The sequence below is a fragment of the Pan paniscus genome, chromosome 1, assembly GCF_029289425.2.
Source record: "Pan paniscus chromosome 1, NHGRI_mPanPan1-v2.0_pri, whole genome shotgun sequence".
Classification (NCBI taxonomy): domain Eukaryota; kingdom Metazoa; phylum Chordata; class Mammalia; order Primates; family Hominidae; genus Pan; species Pan paniscus.
Window position 1 is genome coordinate 109,609,049 of NC_073249.2, and position 16,520 is coordinate 109,625,568.

At 42.6% G+C, this 16,520-nt stretch overlaps 1 protein-coding gene across 1 annotated transcript in view; it reads left to right on the top strand.

Moving 5' to 3' along the window:
- PTGFRN (prostaglandin F2 receptor inhibitor) overlaps window positions 1-16,520 on the top strand; it is an 80,321-nt gene that overhangs the window by 45,785 nt on the left and 18,016 nt on the right. The window contains exons 5-6 of the mRNA XM_003806281.6: window positions 5,391-5,816; window positions 11,072-11,491. Of these exons, the coding sequence (XP_003806329.4) occupies window positions 5,391-5,816; window positions 11,072-11,491 (846 nt within the window). The remainder of the gene's footprint in view (window positions 1-5,390; window positions 5,817-11,071; window positions 11,492-16,520) is intronic.

A 16,520-nucleotide genomic window follows, 5' to 3' on the forward strand; every position in this document is an offset into this window, starting at 1 on the left:
TCACATAAAACCCTTAGAGAGCAGGGAGCTTGGCAGGTGGTGGGATTTGTTGAATACGAAATAGGAGTGTGACATGTGAGTTCAAAGGAGGCATTCTCCGTTGAGTAGGAGAGGATACACAGAAGAGGTATGTGCATGACAGGCCTTGAAGAAGGGCACAATCTCTGCAAACCATTTTTAAAATTGTAAAACAATGTTAAAGGACAATCTCTGTCCATGCACCAAAACAAAAACGAAATCAGAACCTGCTCCTACTCCTACCATTCTGACATGGTGGAATCATATCTTCTCCAGGAGTGTAAGTCTAAAGTTGAGCTACAAGGCTGGTGGATAGCTCAAATGAACCTGCCCCTCGTAAGTTCACAAGCCAAGAATCCACTTATTTTTGTTTGCCTTTGCATTAAAACTGAGGCCTCCTTTTCTGAGGCCTAAGGTTAGTTTTAAGAGAGAATGAAGAGACCAACTGTTGAGGTCAATGAAGAGATTTTTCTTTCCTTCCAAGCTGGAATTCCTATAGCTAGATGCACACATTGTGCAAGTCCCCCGTACTCTCATTCCGCTGTGTTTGGGTATGTAGGATTCAAACAGATTCATTTCAGGGTGGAGAATGGAGTAGAATGAAAGAATCTCTTCAGTCATTATTTAAACTACTTATCGAGCAGGTGGCCCAGGTGCTGAGGCAGACAGAGCAGCAGGAAGGAAGGCAGAGAAACTGGAAGCACAGGAGTAGCTAGGGAATGGTGAGAGGTGCCATCTGAGTGGAGTTGAGAAGGCAGTGGGTGCTGCGGCTGGGTGCACGCAGTGGAGGGCCTCGAATGCCAGGCTGGGGAGCATTTTCTTAACTCAGTAGGTGAGGGAAGAAGCCATGGGAGGTTTATGGAGCAGATGCCCAAGCAGTCATGTCAGTCATGTCAAGTGGCAATGGGAGGTTGTTATTATAGTCTTGGCTAGAGGGAGTGAGGGCCAGGGTGAAGGTGTTCTTCATGAGGTTTTCACTTCTATTTGCAAATATTCATAAAGTGTCTACTCTGCATCAGGCCTGAGAACAAAGAAATGGAAGAGACACTGAGGAGGTAGAATGTGCGAGACTCAGGAACCCTCAGAGTGGAGAGGTGGAAGGGAAGGGAGAGCGTTGAAGATGGCACACCTTTGACACTGAGTGACCTTGAGAATGAGTGGCGGGAATGTGGTAGCAGGAGTGGTTGAAAAGTTTGGAGGTGGGGCTGGCTGTGTTTGGAACAAGGTTTTAGCACTCTCTCTCTCTCTCTCTCTCTTTCTCTCTCTCTCTCGCTGGCTCGCTGTGTGTGTGTGTGTGTGTGTTTGTGTTTGTGTGTTTGCAGAGGCAGATGTGGAGTGAGGTGAATTCAGTTGTGAGCGTGCTGTAGTAAAGACGCCATGGATGCTCAGTTAGAATGCCCAGACCTCAGCTCAGGCCAGTGTTTGGGTCTGGAGGCTAAGGAAGAGCTGGGTTTTCATGTCTGGGGGAGTGAGCTTTGCGGTGTGAGCAGGCCAAGGAGTGGGAGGAGAGAGAGAGCTGCCCAGGTGATTGGCACAGGAGCTAGTTTTGACCACCTTTTCTGTGTGTTCTGTGATCTGACCACTAATAGGTCAGTCAAGTCACTCGAACATGTTTTTTTAATTGACAGATTAAAATTATATATGTTTATGGTGTACCACATGGTGTTTTGAAATATGTATACATTGTTGAATGGCTAAATCAAGCTAATTAACATATCCATTACCTCACATACCTATAATTTTTTGTGCTGAGAATGTCGAAGATCTGTTCTCTTAGCAGTTTCCAAGTATACAATACATGGTTATTAACTATAGTCACAATGTTGTACAATAGATTTCTGGAACTTATTCCTCCAGTCTAACTGAAATTTTGCGTCCTTTGCCTAGCATTCTCCCCTCTCCATCCTCCAGCCTCTGGTAATCACCACTTTACTCTCTGTTTCTATGAGCTCAGCTTTTTGACCTCCCACATGCGAGTGACATTATGTGGTATTTGTCTTTCTGTGCCTGGCTTATTTCACTTAACACTGTCCTCCAGGTTCATCTGTGTTGTCGCAAATGGCAGGATTTTGTTCTTTTTTTTTTTTTTATGGCTGAATAGTAGTCTATTGTGTATATATACCATATTTTTTTAATCCATTCATCTGTTGATGGACACGGGTTGATTCCATATCTTGGCCCTTGTGAATAATGCTGCAATGAACATCTACAATCTTTCATCATAATTTTGACAGCCTTTGAAAAAAGTGCCACTCTGAAAGAATCTGCACGGGGGTGGAAGTAAACCATTAAGGATCAAAGGGTCTGTCACCTGTGAGGAGACAGAAGAGGAGTCCCCACAGGCAACTTCATGGTGTTTTGGATCACACTGGTCAGTCAGGCTGAGGCGAGGGCCTGCAGGGAGCTGTCTTCTGGGTCACATTCCCTGTGGCAGTAACTTAGTGTCATGGCAGCACTGCACTTAGCGTTCCTAAAAATCATGTGTCAGTCAGTGGAACTTAGAAAATATGAAGTTTAGAAGACAGTAGGTTTGGTTCATCTGTGAGCTAAGGATGCACTTGAAAGGTGGTAGAAGACAGGGCTCCGTTCCCATCTGCCACTTTTGAACTGTGTGGCCAAGTCACTAACTTCTTTAAAGCTCTCCCCTCAGAAATGGGAACTGTGAATAGTGATCACAAATATATACACGTGTATGTGTATATGAATATGTGTGTACCTGCATACACACACACACCAGGCACCAGTCTAGGCATTTTAAGTACAGTATATTTTAACTCTTAACCCTCACAATAACATTATGAGCTAGTTACTGTCATCCCCATTTGTATGGGTGAGGCACCAGAGATCTGAGTAATCTACCCAAGGTCAATAGCAAGTAAGTGGCAGAACCAGGATTTGAACACAGTCTGGCTCCAGACCTCAGCTCCTCACCACTGTTCTCTGCTGCCTCACAGTTTGCTGTTCAGGGTTATGGTTCTCCAGTCCCCACACAGTCTCATGCCACACAGGAAGGGTCTTATGTGTTGTGCTTGAAATGGACTTGAGGCTCCATGTAAGAGCCACTGCTGGCTGCTGCCTACAGATAGTTGATGCTCAGTGTTCTGGGGCAGTCTTGCTCTATGCACAGCTGGTGCAAATCTGCCCTTTCCACATGAGATGGACTTAGTTGTTCTGCTCTGCACCCACATTGCTGCATCCTGAATTCGACATGAAAGTTTAGATGTGGAGTAATTTGAGCATTCCTTATCTTTTGCATATGATGGTGTAAAAACAGTTGGGTGGTGTGTGTCCTTCAGTCAGTTTTTGCTAGGGTGATGTGTGGTGTGGTGTATTAGCACCATGCCCAGGTTCAGGACATCCCCTAGCAGTGTGACAGCATATGAGCCTGTAAAAATGAGCAGTCAGGATGGCCAGTGGATTCCTCTCTAGCCCTGGCAGTCCCACAGCCTGTGGATTTCTCTACGGTGTCCACATCACGGTACGATGTACTCCCATGGATGGGCACAAGCAATTAAATACTTGCGAAGATGACATTTGAGGAATTAGGATTTTGAGTTCTTTCCATTTTCTGGTCCACTGAATCATTCTTGGAGAAATCATGATGTTATAAATTCCATTAGAAGTGTAAATCACAAGAAAAGTTCCTTGACCTCAGCAGTTTGTAATCTGTATGTCATAAATGAAAACAATGTTAAATAAAACCAAACTTTGATCAAGGTGATGCAGATAAAGATAGTGTTGATAAATGGAGAGTTCTGTTTAGGTAGTATTATTTTTCTCCCAGAAGGCAAAGTGCTGTGGAAGAAAAACGTAGCCCTTTATAGGCCGGGTGCGGTGGCTCGTTCCTGTAATCCCAGCACTTTGGGAGGCTGAGGTGGGCAGATCACTTGAGGTCAGGAGTTTGAGACCAGCCTGTCCAACATGGCAAAACCCTGTCTCTACTAAAAAAATGCAAAAATGAGCTGGGTGTGGTGGTGTGTTCCTGAATTCCCAGCTATTTGGTTGGCTGAGGCATGAGAAACGCTTGAACCTCAGAGGCAGTTGCAGTGAACTGAGATCGCGCCACTGCACTCCACTTGGGAGACACAGTAAGACTGTCCAAAAAAAACAAAAGAAGAAGAAGAAAAATGTAGCCTTTTCTAAAAGCCTGAACATTCAGGCGGTAAACATTTACTGAGTGCTTACTGCATAAAAGGCAGTGTATTTGGAGCTTGAGGATGAGACTGTAAGCAAAGAGTCATTGTGGAGTGGGCTAACTGGCATACAAAAGTGCATAGATGGCTTATGGGAGCACAGAGTATATCCCTTCTGGGGACCCAGGACCAGGTGACATTGAAGAATAAGTGGAAGTTTGTAGTGCATCTCACATCATCACAGTGGTGTGAGACTGTGTGGAGACTGGAGAACCTCGAGTAATCAGGTGTAGAGGAGCTGGGGGAAAGGAGAGGAAGCCACAAGAGGATTCCAACATCAGCTCCTTGGCAGGTATGGAGGAAGCCTTGGGGCAAAGGAGGACAGAACCATGGAGGTGCAGAAATGGATTAAATTGATGCAGTGAACCCCAGAGGAAGGAGGGGTTTTTCTCCCAGTGGAAACAGGACTGTGGCAGAGGCAAGGGGATGCTAGGAGAATGCTGGCTTCCCTCCCACCCTTCTCTGCAGGGACATGGGGTGCTCACTAGGGCAAGATTCACAGTGACACAGGTGAGTTACATGTGGCAGTAGCGAGAATGTCTGTGGGAGAGTTTGAGGATGGGAGTGCTTATTGACCACTGAACACAGATTCCGCAGAAAAAGTCAGAGGAACGGTAAAGTGAGGACAGAAATATGTAGGGGGAATGATGACCTGAGGGCCTTGCATTTAGGGCATGGCCAAGGATGACAGGAAGCTGAGCCACTGTGCCACTGATGGGCCTCGAGTTCTGGAATTTACTGTTGGGTGGGGTTTTCCGATACTGTTCCAGTGGGGGTGTTGGAGGTCTGTGGGCTTGCTTGGCATTCCAGAGCAATCTTGGTAGGGGGTGGACACTAAGCTTCTTAAGAGATTCTTCTCAGAAGACCTTAACCTCTTGGGGAAACTGACAGCAGACCCCAGTGCCATGGAAGGATCAAGATTCTGGCCGAGGACATTGGGCTTCTGTCCTTGGGAGGTTTTCTTGGGGTGGGAGGTATGAGAAGTGGTGTTTTACAAGTTTTGCAAAAACACTGTTCTAGGATCCTATCCAATGCAACGACTGATTTCTGTCTCTCTAGTCCAGCAGGAGAAGCATTTAATTGTTAAAACAAGAGCAGTCCTTGTCTCATTCCTTTTGTTAATTCTTGCCATGTTACTCTAATTATTTTCCTATCCTGGCCTTTCTGTCTCTCGTTCAGAACCAGACTACCAGGTGTACCTGAATGCTTCCAAGGTCCCCGGGTTTGCGGATGACCCCACAGAGCTGGCATGCCAGGTGGTGGACACGAAGAATGGGGAGGCGAATGTCCGATTCACAGTTTCGTGGTACTACAGGATGAACCGGCGCAGCAACAATGTGGTGACCAGCGAGCTGCTTGCAGTCATGGACGGGGACTGGACGCTAAAATATGGAGAGAGGAGCAAGCAGCGGGCCCAGGATGGAGACTTTATTTTTTCTAAGGAACATACAGACACGTTCAATTTCCGGATCCAAAGGACTACAGAGGAAGACAGAGGCAATTATTACTGTGTTGTGTCTGCCTGGACCAAACAGCGGAACAACAGCTGGGTGAAAAGCAAGGATGTCTTCTCCAAGCCTGTTAACATATTTTGGGCATTAGAAGGTAGGAACTTTTTTCTTGTTATTCATTTTTGTTTTGTCTTTGCTTAAGTCGTGCCGCTGTGTGTTGATGCACAGTCACCCTCTGCAGGTTATCACTTACACTAGGAATGTGTGTCCTGGACATTGATCGCCATGCGACCCGTTGCACATGCTCTTTGGAGTCACTATCACCCCTCCTCTGTCCCCAAGCCCCAGAGAGGTCCCCCTCCAACTCACTGTCAATCAGCCAAGTCTCTTGTTTCCTGAACTTTACCTCTGAATGTTTCTTTTTTCTTTCTTGCGTTAAACATGATGACTCTGAGGACACTCTTTCCCCTGTAGAAACCGTTACCTCTCTGAGGACAGTTTCCCCCAGAGCCCACCTAAGTAGTGCCCATTTTCTTCCCACACTTCTCATAACTGGGCCTAGAGGTGTGGGGCAGGTGCCCTTCTTGATCCTCCCTGCAGCTTCCAGGTCGTTTTCGCTCACTCCTAAAAATATCTAGCTTCGAATCTCGTGTCATCATCACACCATACCACCTCTTCTTGTTACTATTGCCTGTTGCCTCCTAGGTCCTCCGTTCATTCTTTGAAGATGTTAGCGTTTGTTTCATGGCCACTCTGTCTGACACTGCTCCCATCTTGCTAACTTCAGTATCTGTGTAGAGCACTGGGTCACAATTGGAAGCACCCTAGGAACTTAAAAAAAATGCTGGTGCTTTGTCCCACCAGAAATTCTGCCATCCAGATACTAACCAGGCCTGACCCTGCTTAGCTTCCAAGATCAGACAAGATCGGGCGGGTTCCACCAGAAATTCTATTTTAGTTGGTCTGAAGTATATGCATTCTGGGCACTGCAATTTTTAAATGCTCCCACAGTGATTTTCATGTGCAGCCAAGGTGGCGAACTCTAATACAGTTAATCCTGTCATTCTTAGTTGCTTGTCCTCCTCTCTGTAGTCATCATGTCCTCTATCCTATTTTGGTCCTACACTTACATGCTTATATGCTACATTAGACCGTCTCCCTTCTGATAACTGAAACCCCTCCACAGTCTCAATTTCAAGCATCCTGTTCTCTAAACATATCTCCTGTCTTTCTATACCGCTCCATCTAGTACTCCAGCAACAATCCCCCAACCTTACTGGGGCCAACAATCTGTTAATCCTACCACCTGACATCGTCCTTCACTGCCATTGTGTCTTCACGTCTCTCTCACTAGGGTGCCCATTTGTAGTCCAGTGTACACCTGGAATGATGTACATTATGATAGCACCTTCTTTCATTCTCAGAGCTAAGGCTGGGAGGTAGGGGTAAGTTATGTGGTCACCTACTATTACTTAGCCTAAATTCCCAGTCAGTTTTAATCACTCCCTTGCATACACCCCTAGCTTCCTTCCCCTCTCGGTTTGCATTAGACTGTGGCCAAACCACAACCCAGTTCAAAGGCAGCTTTCTGTAGCCTCCCTACCTGTGCCCACAGAGCTAATGTGGTTGGAGAGAAACATTCAAACATGTTGACTGGTCTCCCTTTAAAGTAGTGGTCACTTGTGACAAGTGGGCTCTTGGCACTGCGTGGGAATTATTCTGCATTTCCTTAGTCTGTTTATTTCCCCACTCTCCTAAGTGATTACTGCATACCACCTTCTGTCTCTGCAAACCTCCTCCCACAGCTTCTCTCTCAGCTGTTGGCCCTGCTTCCTATTCTCCTAAAAGTAGAAATAATCAGGAGAATTCCCATTCACGCTGCCCCAGGGCTGAGACCAGGTCACGTGGCATATGTCCTGGCAGAGGCCAGCCCCTCTCACTACTTAGACCGTGGCTGCTCTCTCTTATGTCTTTGGTAATTCTCTCCCTTCTGGACCTTTCCCATTGGTCTGTCAATGTGCTGTTAGATCCAGGTTTCCTTGGGTTTTTTTAGAGGGGGTGGGGAGTGAGGGTTGTGGTATTTTTTGTTGTTTTAGTTTTGTTTTGTTTTTAGAGACAGGGTCTCACTCTATTGCCCAGGCTGGAGTACAGTGGTGTGATTGTAGCTCACTGCAGCCTTGACCTCCTGGGCTCCAGTGATCCTTCCACCTTAGCCTCCCGAGCGGTTGGGACTACGGGTGCTCACCACCACATTCAGCTAATTTTTTTTTTTTTTTTTTTTTTTTGAGACAGGGTCTTGCTCTGTTACCCTGGCTGACATGCAGTGGCATGATAATGGCTTATTGTAGCTTCAGCCTCCTAGGTAGGTTAAAGTTATCCTCCCACCTCAGCCTCCCAAGTAGTTGGAACTAGAGGCACTATAGGCCTCTATCATCATGCCTGGCTATTTTTTTTTGGTAGAGACAGGGTCTCACTGTGTTGTCCAGGCTGGTCTTGAACTCCTGACCTCAAACGATCCTCCTGCCTTAGTCACCCAAAGTGCTAGGATTACAGGCATGAGCCACCGTGCCAGGCACCCCCCCTTTTTTTTTATGCTAATCTTGATCTTGCTTCTTCATCCGTCTTTCTGTTTCCCACATCCATTTGTCTACTTATTACTTTTTCCTTTTATAACAACAATATTTGATGTATATATACTCAGTGTGTCTGGTTTTTCTCCCTCCATTCTCTCTGGTACCTACTCAAATCAGGCTTTCCCCTCAGCTGCTTGTGGTAAGATGGCCAGTAATCATCATATTGGAAAATCCTATTGTCAGTTATTTTCTTTGACTTAGCAGAATTTAACACAGGTGATTCCCTCCTCCTGGGAATGCGTTGGTTTTTCCCTTGGCTTGTGGGACACTGCCTTCTCAGGGCTTTCTTCCAACTTTATTAGCTATTTCTCAGCCTCCTTTGCTGGCTTCTGTTCATTTTTTGGACCCGGAAACATTAGACTACCTCAGGACATAGTCTTTGGACATAGTCCTTGGACTTGGACTTCTTTTCTATTTAACCTCACCTTCTTGGTGATGTCTCTAATCTCATCAATTTAAATACCATCTAGACACCAGTGACTCCAGATTTACATGTCTACCCCGGACCTCTTTCCAGAACTCCAGACTCAATATTACATTGCCTCCTTGACACTACTTGACTAACAGGCATCTCAAGCTTCTGTTCAAAAGGACGCTTCCCATCACATCTGCCAGCTCTCTTCTCCCAGCTTTCTCCAGCACCATTGTTCTAGTGGCTCAGCCCAAAACCTTCATCCTTGACTCCTCGTTGTTAAAATTGACTTAGAATCTGGCTACTTTTCACACTCTGCCATTTATGGCGCCACCCTTGCCTGGATTACATCCCTGGCCTCCCAGATCATCTCCTTGCTCTGCCCTAGCACACGGCAGCTGGAACAATCCTGTTAAATATAAGTCAGGTCCTGAAACTCCTTCGCTCTAAACCTTCAAAGCCTCCCCATCTCACTCAGAGCAAAACCCAGAGTCCTCTAAGTGGTCTTAGATGTTCTGTACCAACTGGTCACATTACCTTCTGGCCTCACCTAGCACCCTCCCCAGCACCCACTCCATCCAGCCACTCTGCCCTTCCAGGCTCCTCAAATACACCAAGTGTGCTCCTGCCTTGTAGCTTTCTGCCTGCTGTTCCATCAGCCTAGAATGCTCTTCCCAAGATAGATAGGACTTGCTCCCTCACCTCCTTCAGGTCCTTTTTATTTATTTTATTTTTAATTTTAATTTTATTTTTTTAGAATCACAGTCTTGCTCTCTCACCCAGGCTCTCTCACCCAGGCTGGAGTGCAGTGGCACCATCATAACTCATTGTCACCTCAAACTCCTGGACTCAAGCCTCTCAAGTAGCTAGGACTATAGGCACATGCTCTGTGCCTGGCTAATTATTTAATTTTATTTTTAGAGGCACGGGGTCTTGCTATGTTGTCCAGGTTGATCCCAAACTCCTGGCCTCATGCAATCCTCTCGCCTCAGCCTCTCTAATCAGTGAGATTACAGGCATGAGCCACTACACCCAGCTCAGGTTCTTTTTAAAATGTTGCCTCCTCAGTGAGGATGTCCCTGATCACTCTATTTACAGTTGTGGCACACACACCTTCCTTCCAAATACAAATCCACGCTTTTTCTCTTCCTTGGCTGCTTATTATCTCTTAAACATTTATCACCATATAACCATACCATATATTTTATTTGTTTATTTCATTTGTCTTCCTTCACTGGCATATAAAGGGAGGGATTTTTGTATTTATTTGTTCACCGTTATGTTTCCAGTACCTGCAGTACGGAAGGCTGTCAATAAATACATGTTTAAATTGATGAATGAATGACCGAACTCACAGGAAAATCAAGAAAGAATGTGGTGGCTCAGTAGAAGCTCAGCAGTCAGTGGTTCTGGAGAGAGTTCATAATATATATGTTCTGCTAATCGGTTTGGTGGAACAAGTGTTCCAAAAAATCTAACGTAAAAATCTCATCTTGTAACTGGATGGATTATAGGATTAATCATCTTATTAAAGGATAAAAAGAATGTATCTAATTCATTTATTCATCCACTCAACAAATATTTAAGCACCTTCCAAGTGCCTGACGTTGTGCTACTATAATAGATGAATTCTAATGTGTGCATGCATAGGCATTGTTGTTTTGACAGAGACACAAGGAGTAATCCACTTAAACCTAAAGTTAGCGTAGCCATAGACACCTCTCAAAATGTTTAAACAGCATTTCTGAAATTAAAGTGTAAACCAAGTGGAAATTATTAGATCTGCAAATACATACACTACAGTCATTTTAGCAATACATCTGTTCTGTAATGTCACTATCATATGATTAAACAGGGAGAATTCATGTCTCCCTTGCTGCATTCCTCCCTGCAGGCTAGCTTAGCTAGGGGCACTTCCCCTGCATTTAGCAGACCCCTGGGGAGGAGAGGCAAATGGTATGGCCAGGAGCCTGGCTTGGAGGTCATGGTGTTGTGTTCAACCATGTCTTTCCCACCTTTATAGGAGTGTCCTCTGCCTTGCATCTTTTGGAGCACCAATAGCGGGTTCCCAGATTCTTCCTGGTGAAACTTCTTAAGGACTTAAAAATCCTTAAAACCAGTTTTCACCATAATTTCCTCTCTCCTGACACCCATTGATTCATTTCAGACTATTACTTCCAATGGGGTGGTTTTAGCCTGCTTATAGATACACATGATTTTCTTTCTGAGTTTCCACATTTTCATAGGTGCTTTTGTGTGGCAATTTGCAAATAAATTTCTGTTTCTTGGTTATTTTGCTTTTCGTTGCATTTTTATTTTAACTGATCTTGTTGGAAATCACATCCTTCTGGTCCTTCATTCCAGATTCCGTGCTTGTGGTGAAGGCGAGGCAGCCAAAGCCTTTCTTTGCTGCCGGAAATACATTTGAGATGACTTGCAAAGTATCTTCCAAGAATATTAAGTCGCCACGCTACTCTGTTCTCATCACGGCTGAGAAGCCTGTCGGCGACCTCTCCAGTCCCAATGAAACGAAGTACATCATCTCTCTGGACCAGGATTCTGTGGTGAAGCTGGAGAATTGGACAGATGCATCACGGGTGGATGGCGTTGTTTTAGAAAAAGTGCAGGAGGATGAGTTCCGCTATCGAATGTACCAGACTCAGGTCTCAGACGCAGGGCTGTACCGCTGCATGGTGACAGCCTGGTCTCCTGTCAGGGGCAGCCTTTGGCGAGAAGCAGCAACCAGTCTCTCCAATCCTATTGAGATAGACTTCCAAACCTCAGGTGAGCAGTGAGCCCTGTTGAATCATAGATGGAGCTAGAAGAGACCCTAGGGTTTTGATCAGATGCCCTCATTTTTTAAAACAGCTTTGTTAAGATGCAATTCATATGCCATACAATGCACCTGTTTAAGTGTGTAATTCAGTGGCTTTTCATATATTCACAAAGTTGTGTGATCATCACCACGATCAGTTTTAGAACATTTTCATGACCCCAAAAGAAACCTGGACCCCTTAGCCAATACCCTCCATTCACACTCCATTCCCCACCTCCCATTCTGCAGCAACCATGATCTACTTTCTGTCTCTATACATTTTGCCTATTATGGACATTTCACATAAATGGAATATAATATGTGGCCTTTGTATCTGGCTTCTTTTTTGGAGCAAAATGTTTTCAAGGGTCATCCATATTGTAGCATGTATCAGTGCTTTGTTCATTTTTATGACTGAATAAGATTCCATCGTATGGATATCCCACATTGTGTTTATCCATTCATCAGTTGATGGACATTTGGGTGTTTCCAGTTCTTGACTGTTATAAATAATGCTGCTGTGGACATTCATGTACAAATTTTTGATGAATGAATGTTTTCATTTCTGCTTTCATTTTAAGAAAATGAGCTGAAGCTCAGCTACTTCAAATACTTTAGGGAACATAGTGGAGTATAAAGAAAGAGAGGAGGGAATTGAGCCTCCCAAGGTGTTAAATGACTTGCCAAAAGTGGAAGATCTTTAACATCCTCTGTCTGTGTATGTGTGTGTTTCAGTAGGAAGATGATTTAAAAGTATTTAAACCCCAATCTTATTTAGAATATCAATGCAAAGGATTATCATTTATGAGTTTAATACTAAATGTTTTCACTAACTCTGCCCTGGGTTCCTGGGTTTTAGTTAGAAATTTGTGAATGTATAAATTAATACTCATCTGTAAAAATTCAGGTATCAATTGAATCAGTACAATGAATGCAAGATATTTGTTGAATTAAATGATTAGCATTTATATTAAAGGTAAGCTAGACTCTAATAAAGTTTTTCTATTATTATTTTCTATTATTATAGCCTTTTATGGTATATAGTGAAATAATCTTCTAAGATCTCTTGACCTTTAAATTAAAGGGTAAATATTGATTTAAGCCCTTAGATTTGGAGAAAGCATAGGCCTCCTTTATTGTGTATCTGTTTGTTTTTAATAGCAGCTTTATTGAGATATAACTCACATACTATAAAATTTACTATATATAGAATGTACAATTTAGTGGTTTCTAGTATATTCACAGAGTTGTGCAACCATCGCTACTATCTAATTCCAGAATATTTTAATCACCTCAAGAAGAAACTCCACTCTGATTAGTAATCATTCCCATGCCCCCATGCCCTTGCCCCTGGCAACCACTAATTTACTTTCTGTCTCTATAGATTTGCCTCTTCTGGGTGTTTCATATGAATTGAATCATATCATATGTGGACTTTTGTGACTTGCTTTTTTTCACTTAGCATAATGTTTTCAAGGTCCATTCATGTTGTAGCAGGTATCAGTACTTCATTCCTTTTCATGGCTGAATAATATTTCATTGTATGGATATGCCACATTTGTTTATCTGTTCATCTGTTGATGGACGTTTAGACTATCTCTACTTTTTGGCTATTATGAATAGTGCTGCCATAAACATTATTATTTGAAAGTATCTTCTCCCATTTTGTGTGTTGTCTTTCACTTTCTTAATGATGTCTCTCGAAACATCAAATTTTTAAATTTTGATGAAGTCCAGTTTATCTGTTTTTTTTTTTTTCCTTTTGTTGCTTGTGTTTTTGCTATGGCTAAGAAATCACTGCCTAATCTAAGGCTGTGAGGATTTACACCTATGTTTTCTTCCAAGAGTTTTGTAGTTTTAGGTCTTATATTTTAGGCTATGATTCATGTTAATTTTTGTATGTGGTTAAGAAGAAGGGATCCAACTTTATTATGTTGCATGGAGATAGCCAGTTGTCCTAGCACCATTTATTGAAAAGTGTATTATTTCTCCATTGACTTGTTTTGGCACCCCTGTCAAAAATAATTTAATCATAAATGTAAGGTTGATTTCTAGACTGTCAATTCTATTTCAGTGATCTAGATTTCTCTTCTTATACCAGTATCACATGGTTTGATTACTGTAGCTTTGTAGTTAGTTTTGAAATCAAGAAGTTGGAGACTTCCAATTTTGTTCTTTTTCAAGATTGTTTTGGCTGTTTTGGATACCTTGTACTTCCATGTGACTTTCAGGATCCACCTGTTAATTTCTACAGTCCAGGCATCTGGGACTTTGATGGGGATTGTGTTAACTCTGTAGATCAATTTGGAAAGCATTGCCATTTAACAATACTGTTTTTCAGTTCATAAACATGGGCTATCTTTCCATTTATTTAGGTATTTAAATTTTTTCCATGGTGTTTCGTAGTTTTCAGTGTACAGATCTTGTTTCTTTTGTTAAATTTATCGTAAGTATTTTATTCTTTTTGATGCTATTGTAAATAGAATTGCTTTCTGAATTTACTTTTCAGCTTGTTTATTCATTGCAGTTTCATAGAAGTACAATTGGCTTTTGTATATTGATCCTGTATCCTGTGACCTTGCTGAACTTGTTTATTAATTCTAATTAATTCTAAATTTGGGGGACTCGTTACAATTTTTAAAATACAAGATTATGTCATCTGTGAATAGAACTAGTTTTACTTCTCCCTTCCAAGCTGAATATCTTCTATTTCTTTTTCTCGAGTAATTGCCCAGCCAGAACCTCCAATACAGTGTTGAATGGAAGTAGCACAAGTGGACATTCTTGTCTTGTTTCTGATCTTAGGGGGAAAGCGTTCAGTCTCATTCACCTTTAAGTATCATGTTCACTGTGGGATTTTCATAGATGCCCTTTATCAGATTGAGGAAGTTTCCTTCCACTCCTAGTGTGTTTCCTTCCATTCTTAGTTTTTTTTTTCATTCCTAGTTTGTTGAGTATTTTTGTCATGGAAAGGTGTTGAATGTGGTCAGATGCTTTTTCTCTGTTGAGATGAGATTATTATGTGGTTTTTGTCCTTTATTTGTGTATTTGTTTTGCTGTCTGTAGGAATCTGTTCCATCTTGTTTTATATTTGTTATTTGATCTTTCTTTTAAACTCTTATATGGAAAAGGGGAGACACAGAGTATTTTGTATCTATTTCTGGGTGAGGAATGGATGTTGAGTCTATTCCTCAATTCTTTAAATCTCAGCATAACAGATAAAACCGCTGTAGCTTCCAGGTTGAATAGATTGCCTAAGGTTTTATTTTATTTAATCCACAGAGTTGTCATGGCCAGTTCACATTTTAATTAGGAGAAGCTGCCACCAAATTCAGCACCCAGAACAATACTATAGCCCTGAATAGCCACCAGCAAACATTGATTTGAAACTGAACAGCCTTTGCTTCCTAAAAATCAGTGACATACCTTAAGACACGCAACAAAGGGGTTCTTCCCATGTTCACCTTCCTGTCCCCTGATTTCAGGGCGCCTGCTTTTTGGTATTAAAAACCAAGGGGCCCTACTGAGTGCTGGGTTTTACTGATTCAAAGTGTCAAGAGGAAAATGGTATTTAAATATGATAGTGTAGGCTTTGGCCTTTTAAAAGAAGAATAATAAATTTTTTTCTTCGTAATATGTAGAAAATTTGAAAATATAGTAACGTAGAAAGAAGGGAAAGAGACTTATCCATCATCCTACCAGAGACTGTTAACTTGTGTTGTTCATCTTCCTAGAATGTTTTTCTTGTATGTTTTCTTCATGACTTTGAGATCAAGCTGTACATACAATTTTAGGACCTGCTTTTCTCCCTTTAGTGTTATAAGATCAGCACTTTCCATATTGTAACCAATTCTAGGTAAACATTAATACCACGTTTAATGACTTTACATACTTGAATTTGCTTAGCCATTACCCTATTGATGGACATGCAGATGGTCTGTAACTTTTGCTTTCATTAAAAAAACTGCCACTAACAGCTTTTTTTAGAGGCCAAGGTTGGAACATGGTTTATGTCAATGTTTGTATTTAAAAGTTAAGTAGTTCCTATACTCTCTGCAGACAAGGAATTGGGGGACCCCTAGTGACTCCGGTTGTTCATTTAAACTCTCTGTACCATACGCTGTCATCTGTGAAGTTAACCAGACAAATCCCCTCACAAAAACAGAATTACCACAGAAATTGACCATAATGAAAATATTTCTAAGCCTGGGATAATGACCCATATTAACAGTGAGCTGCTGATTTCATTAGGAGGAAATCCACTCCTGTGAATAGCTCACCACAATGCAGGCCTTTTCCCCAGTCCTTGTCTGCCTTGTGAGCTGCAGCACAAATGCTCTGTTGATTCCCACGTCCAATAGGGGAAGTGAGAACTGTAACGTGACCTAGGAGGTATTTGGGTTTTCTTTGGAAACATAAAGAAAAAGTGAAATTTGTTCGAATTAAGTAAGTCTTCTTTGCTGCTTCAAATTAAATAAATAATCCATGAGATAAAACCATGAGAATTTCTTAATGTTTTGTCATTTTATGTTCTCTTAGAAGGGGCCTGAGCACTAGAAAAGCCCCTCAGTGTAGTTCTGTGTATTACCATGAAATTTCTAATCTGAGAAAAATGTGACCCCCTGCCCGCCCTTGCTCACCATGGTTGCTGCTAACCTGTACTCACTGACAGATGGCCGCCTATGGCATAAGTGTCCCCAGTCACCACACAGAGCCAACTCCAGGCAGTTTGGCCTAATCCTGCCCTACCTCACTGCTCCAGGCAGAGCAAGTCCAGGGTATAAGGCCCGAGGGAGCCAGGGCTGAGAGCTGAGTTAATTGAAGGGGATGATGTCCAGAAGTAGGTCAGGCTTCCTTGTCTTTGCTTTCATCCCTTTCCCCGTTTCCTGGAACAGCCATTCTGTCAATTCTTTATCCCCTTAGAGTTACGTACGCCCCTGCTGTTCCCTGAATAATCAGAACTCTCAGCAGTTTCTACCCAGAGCTGCCTAACCCCCA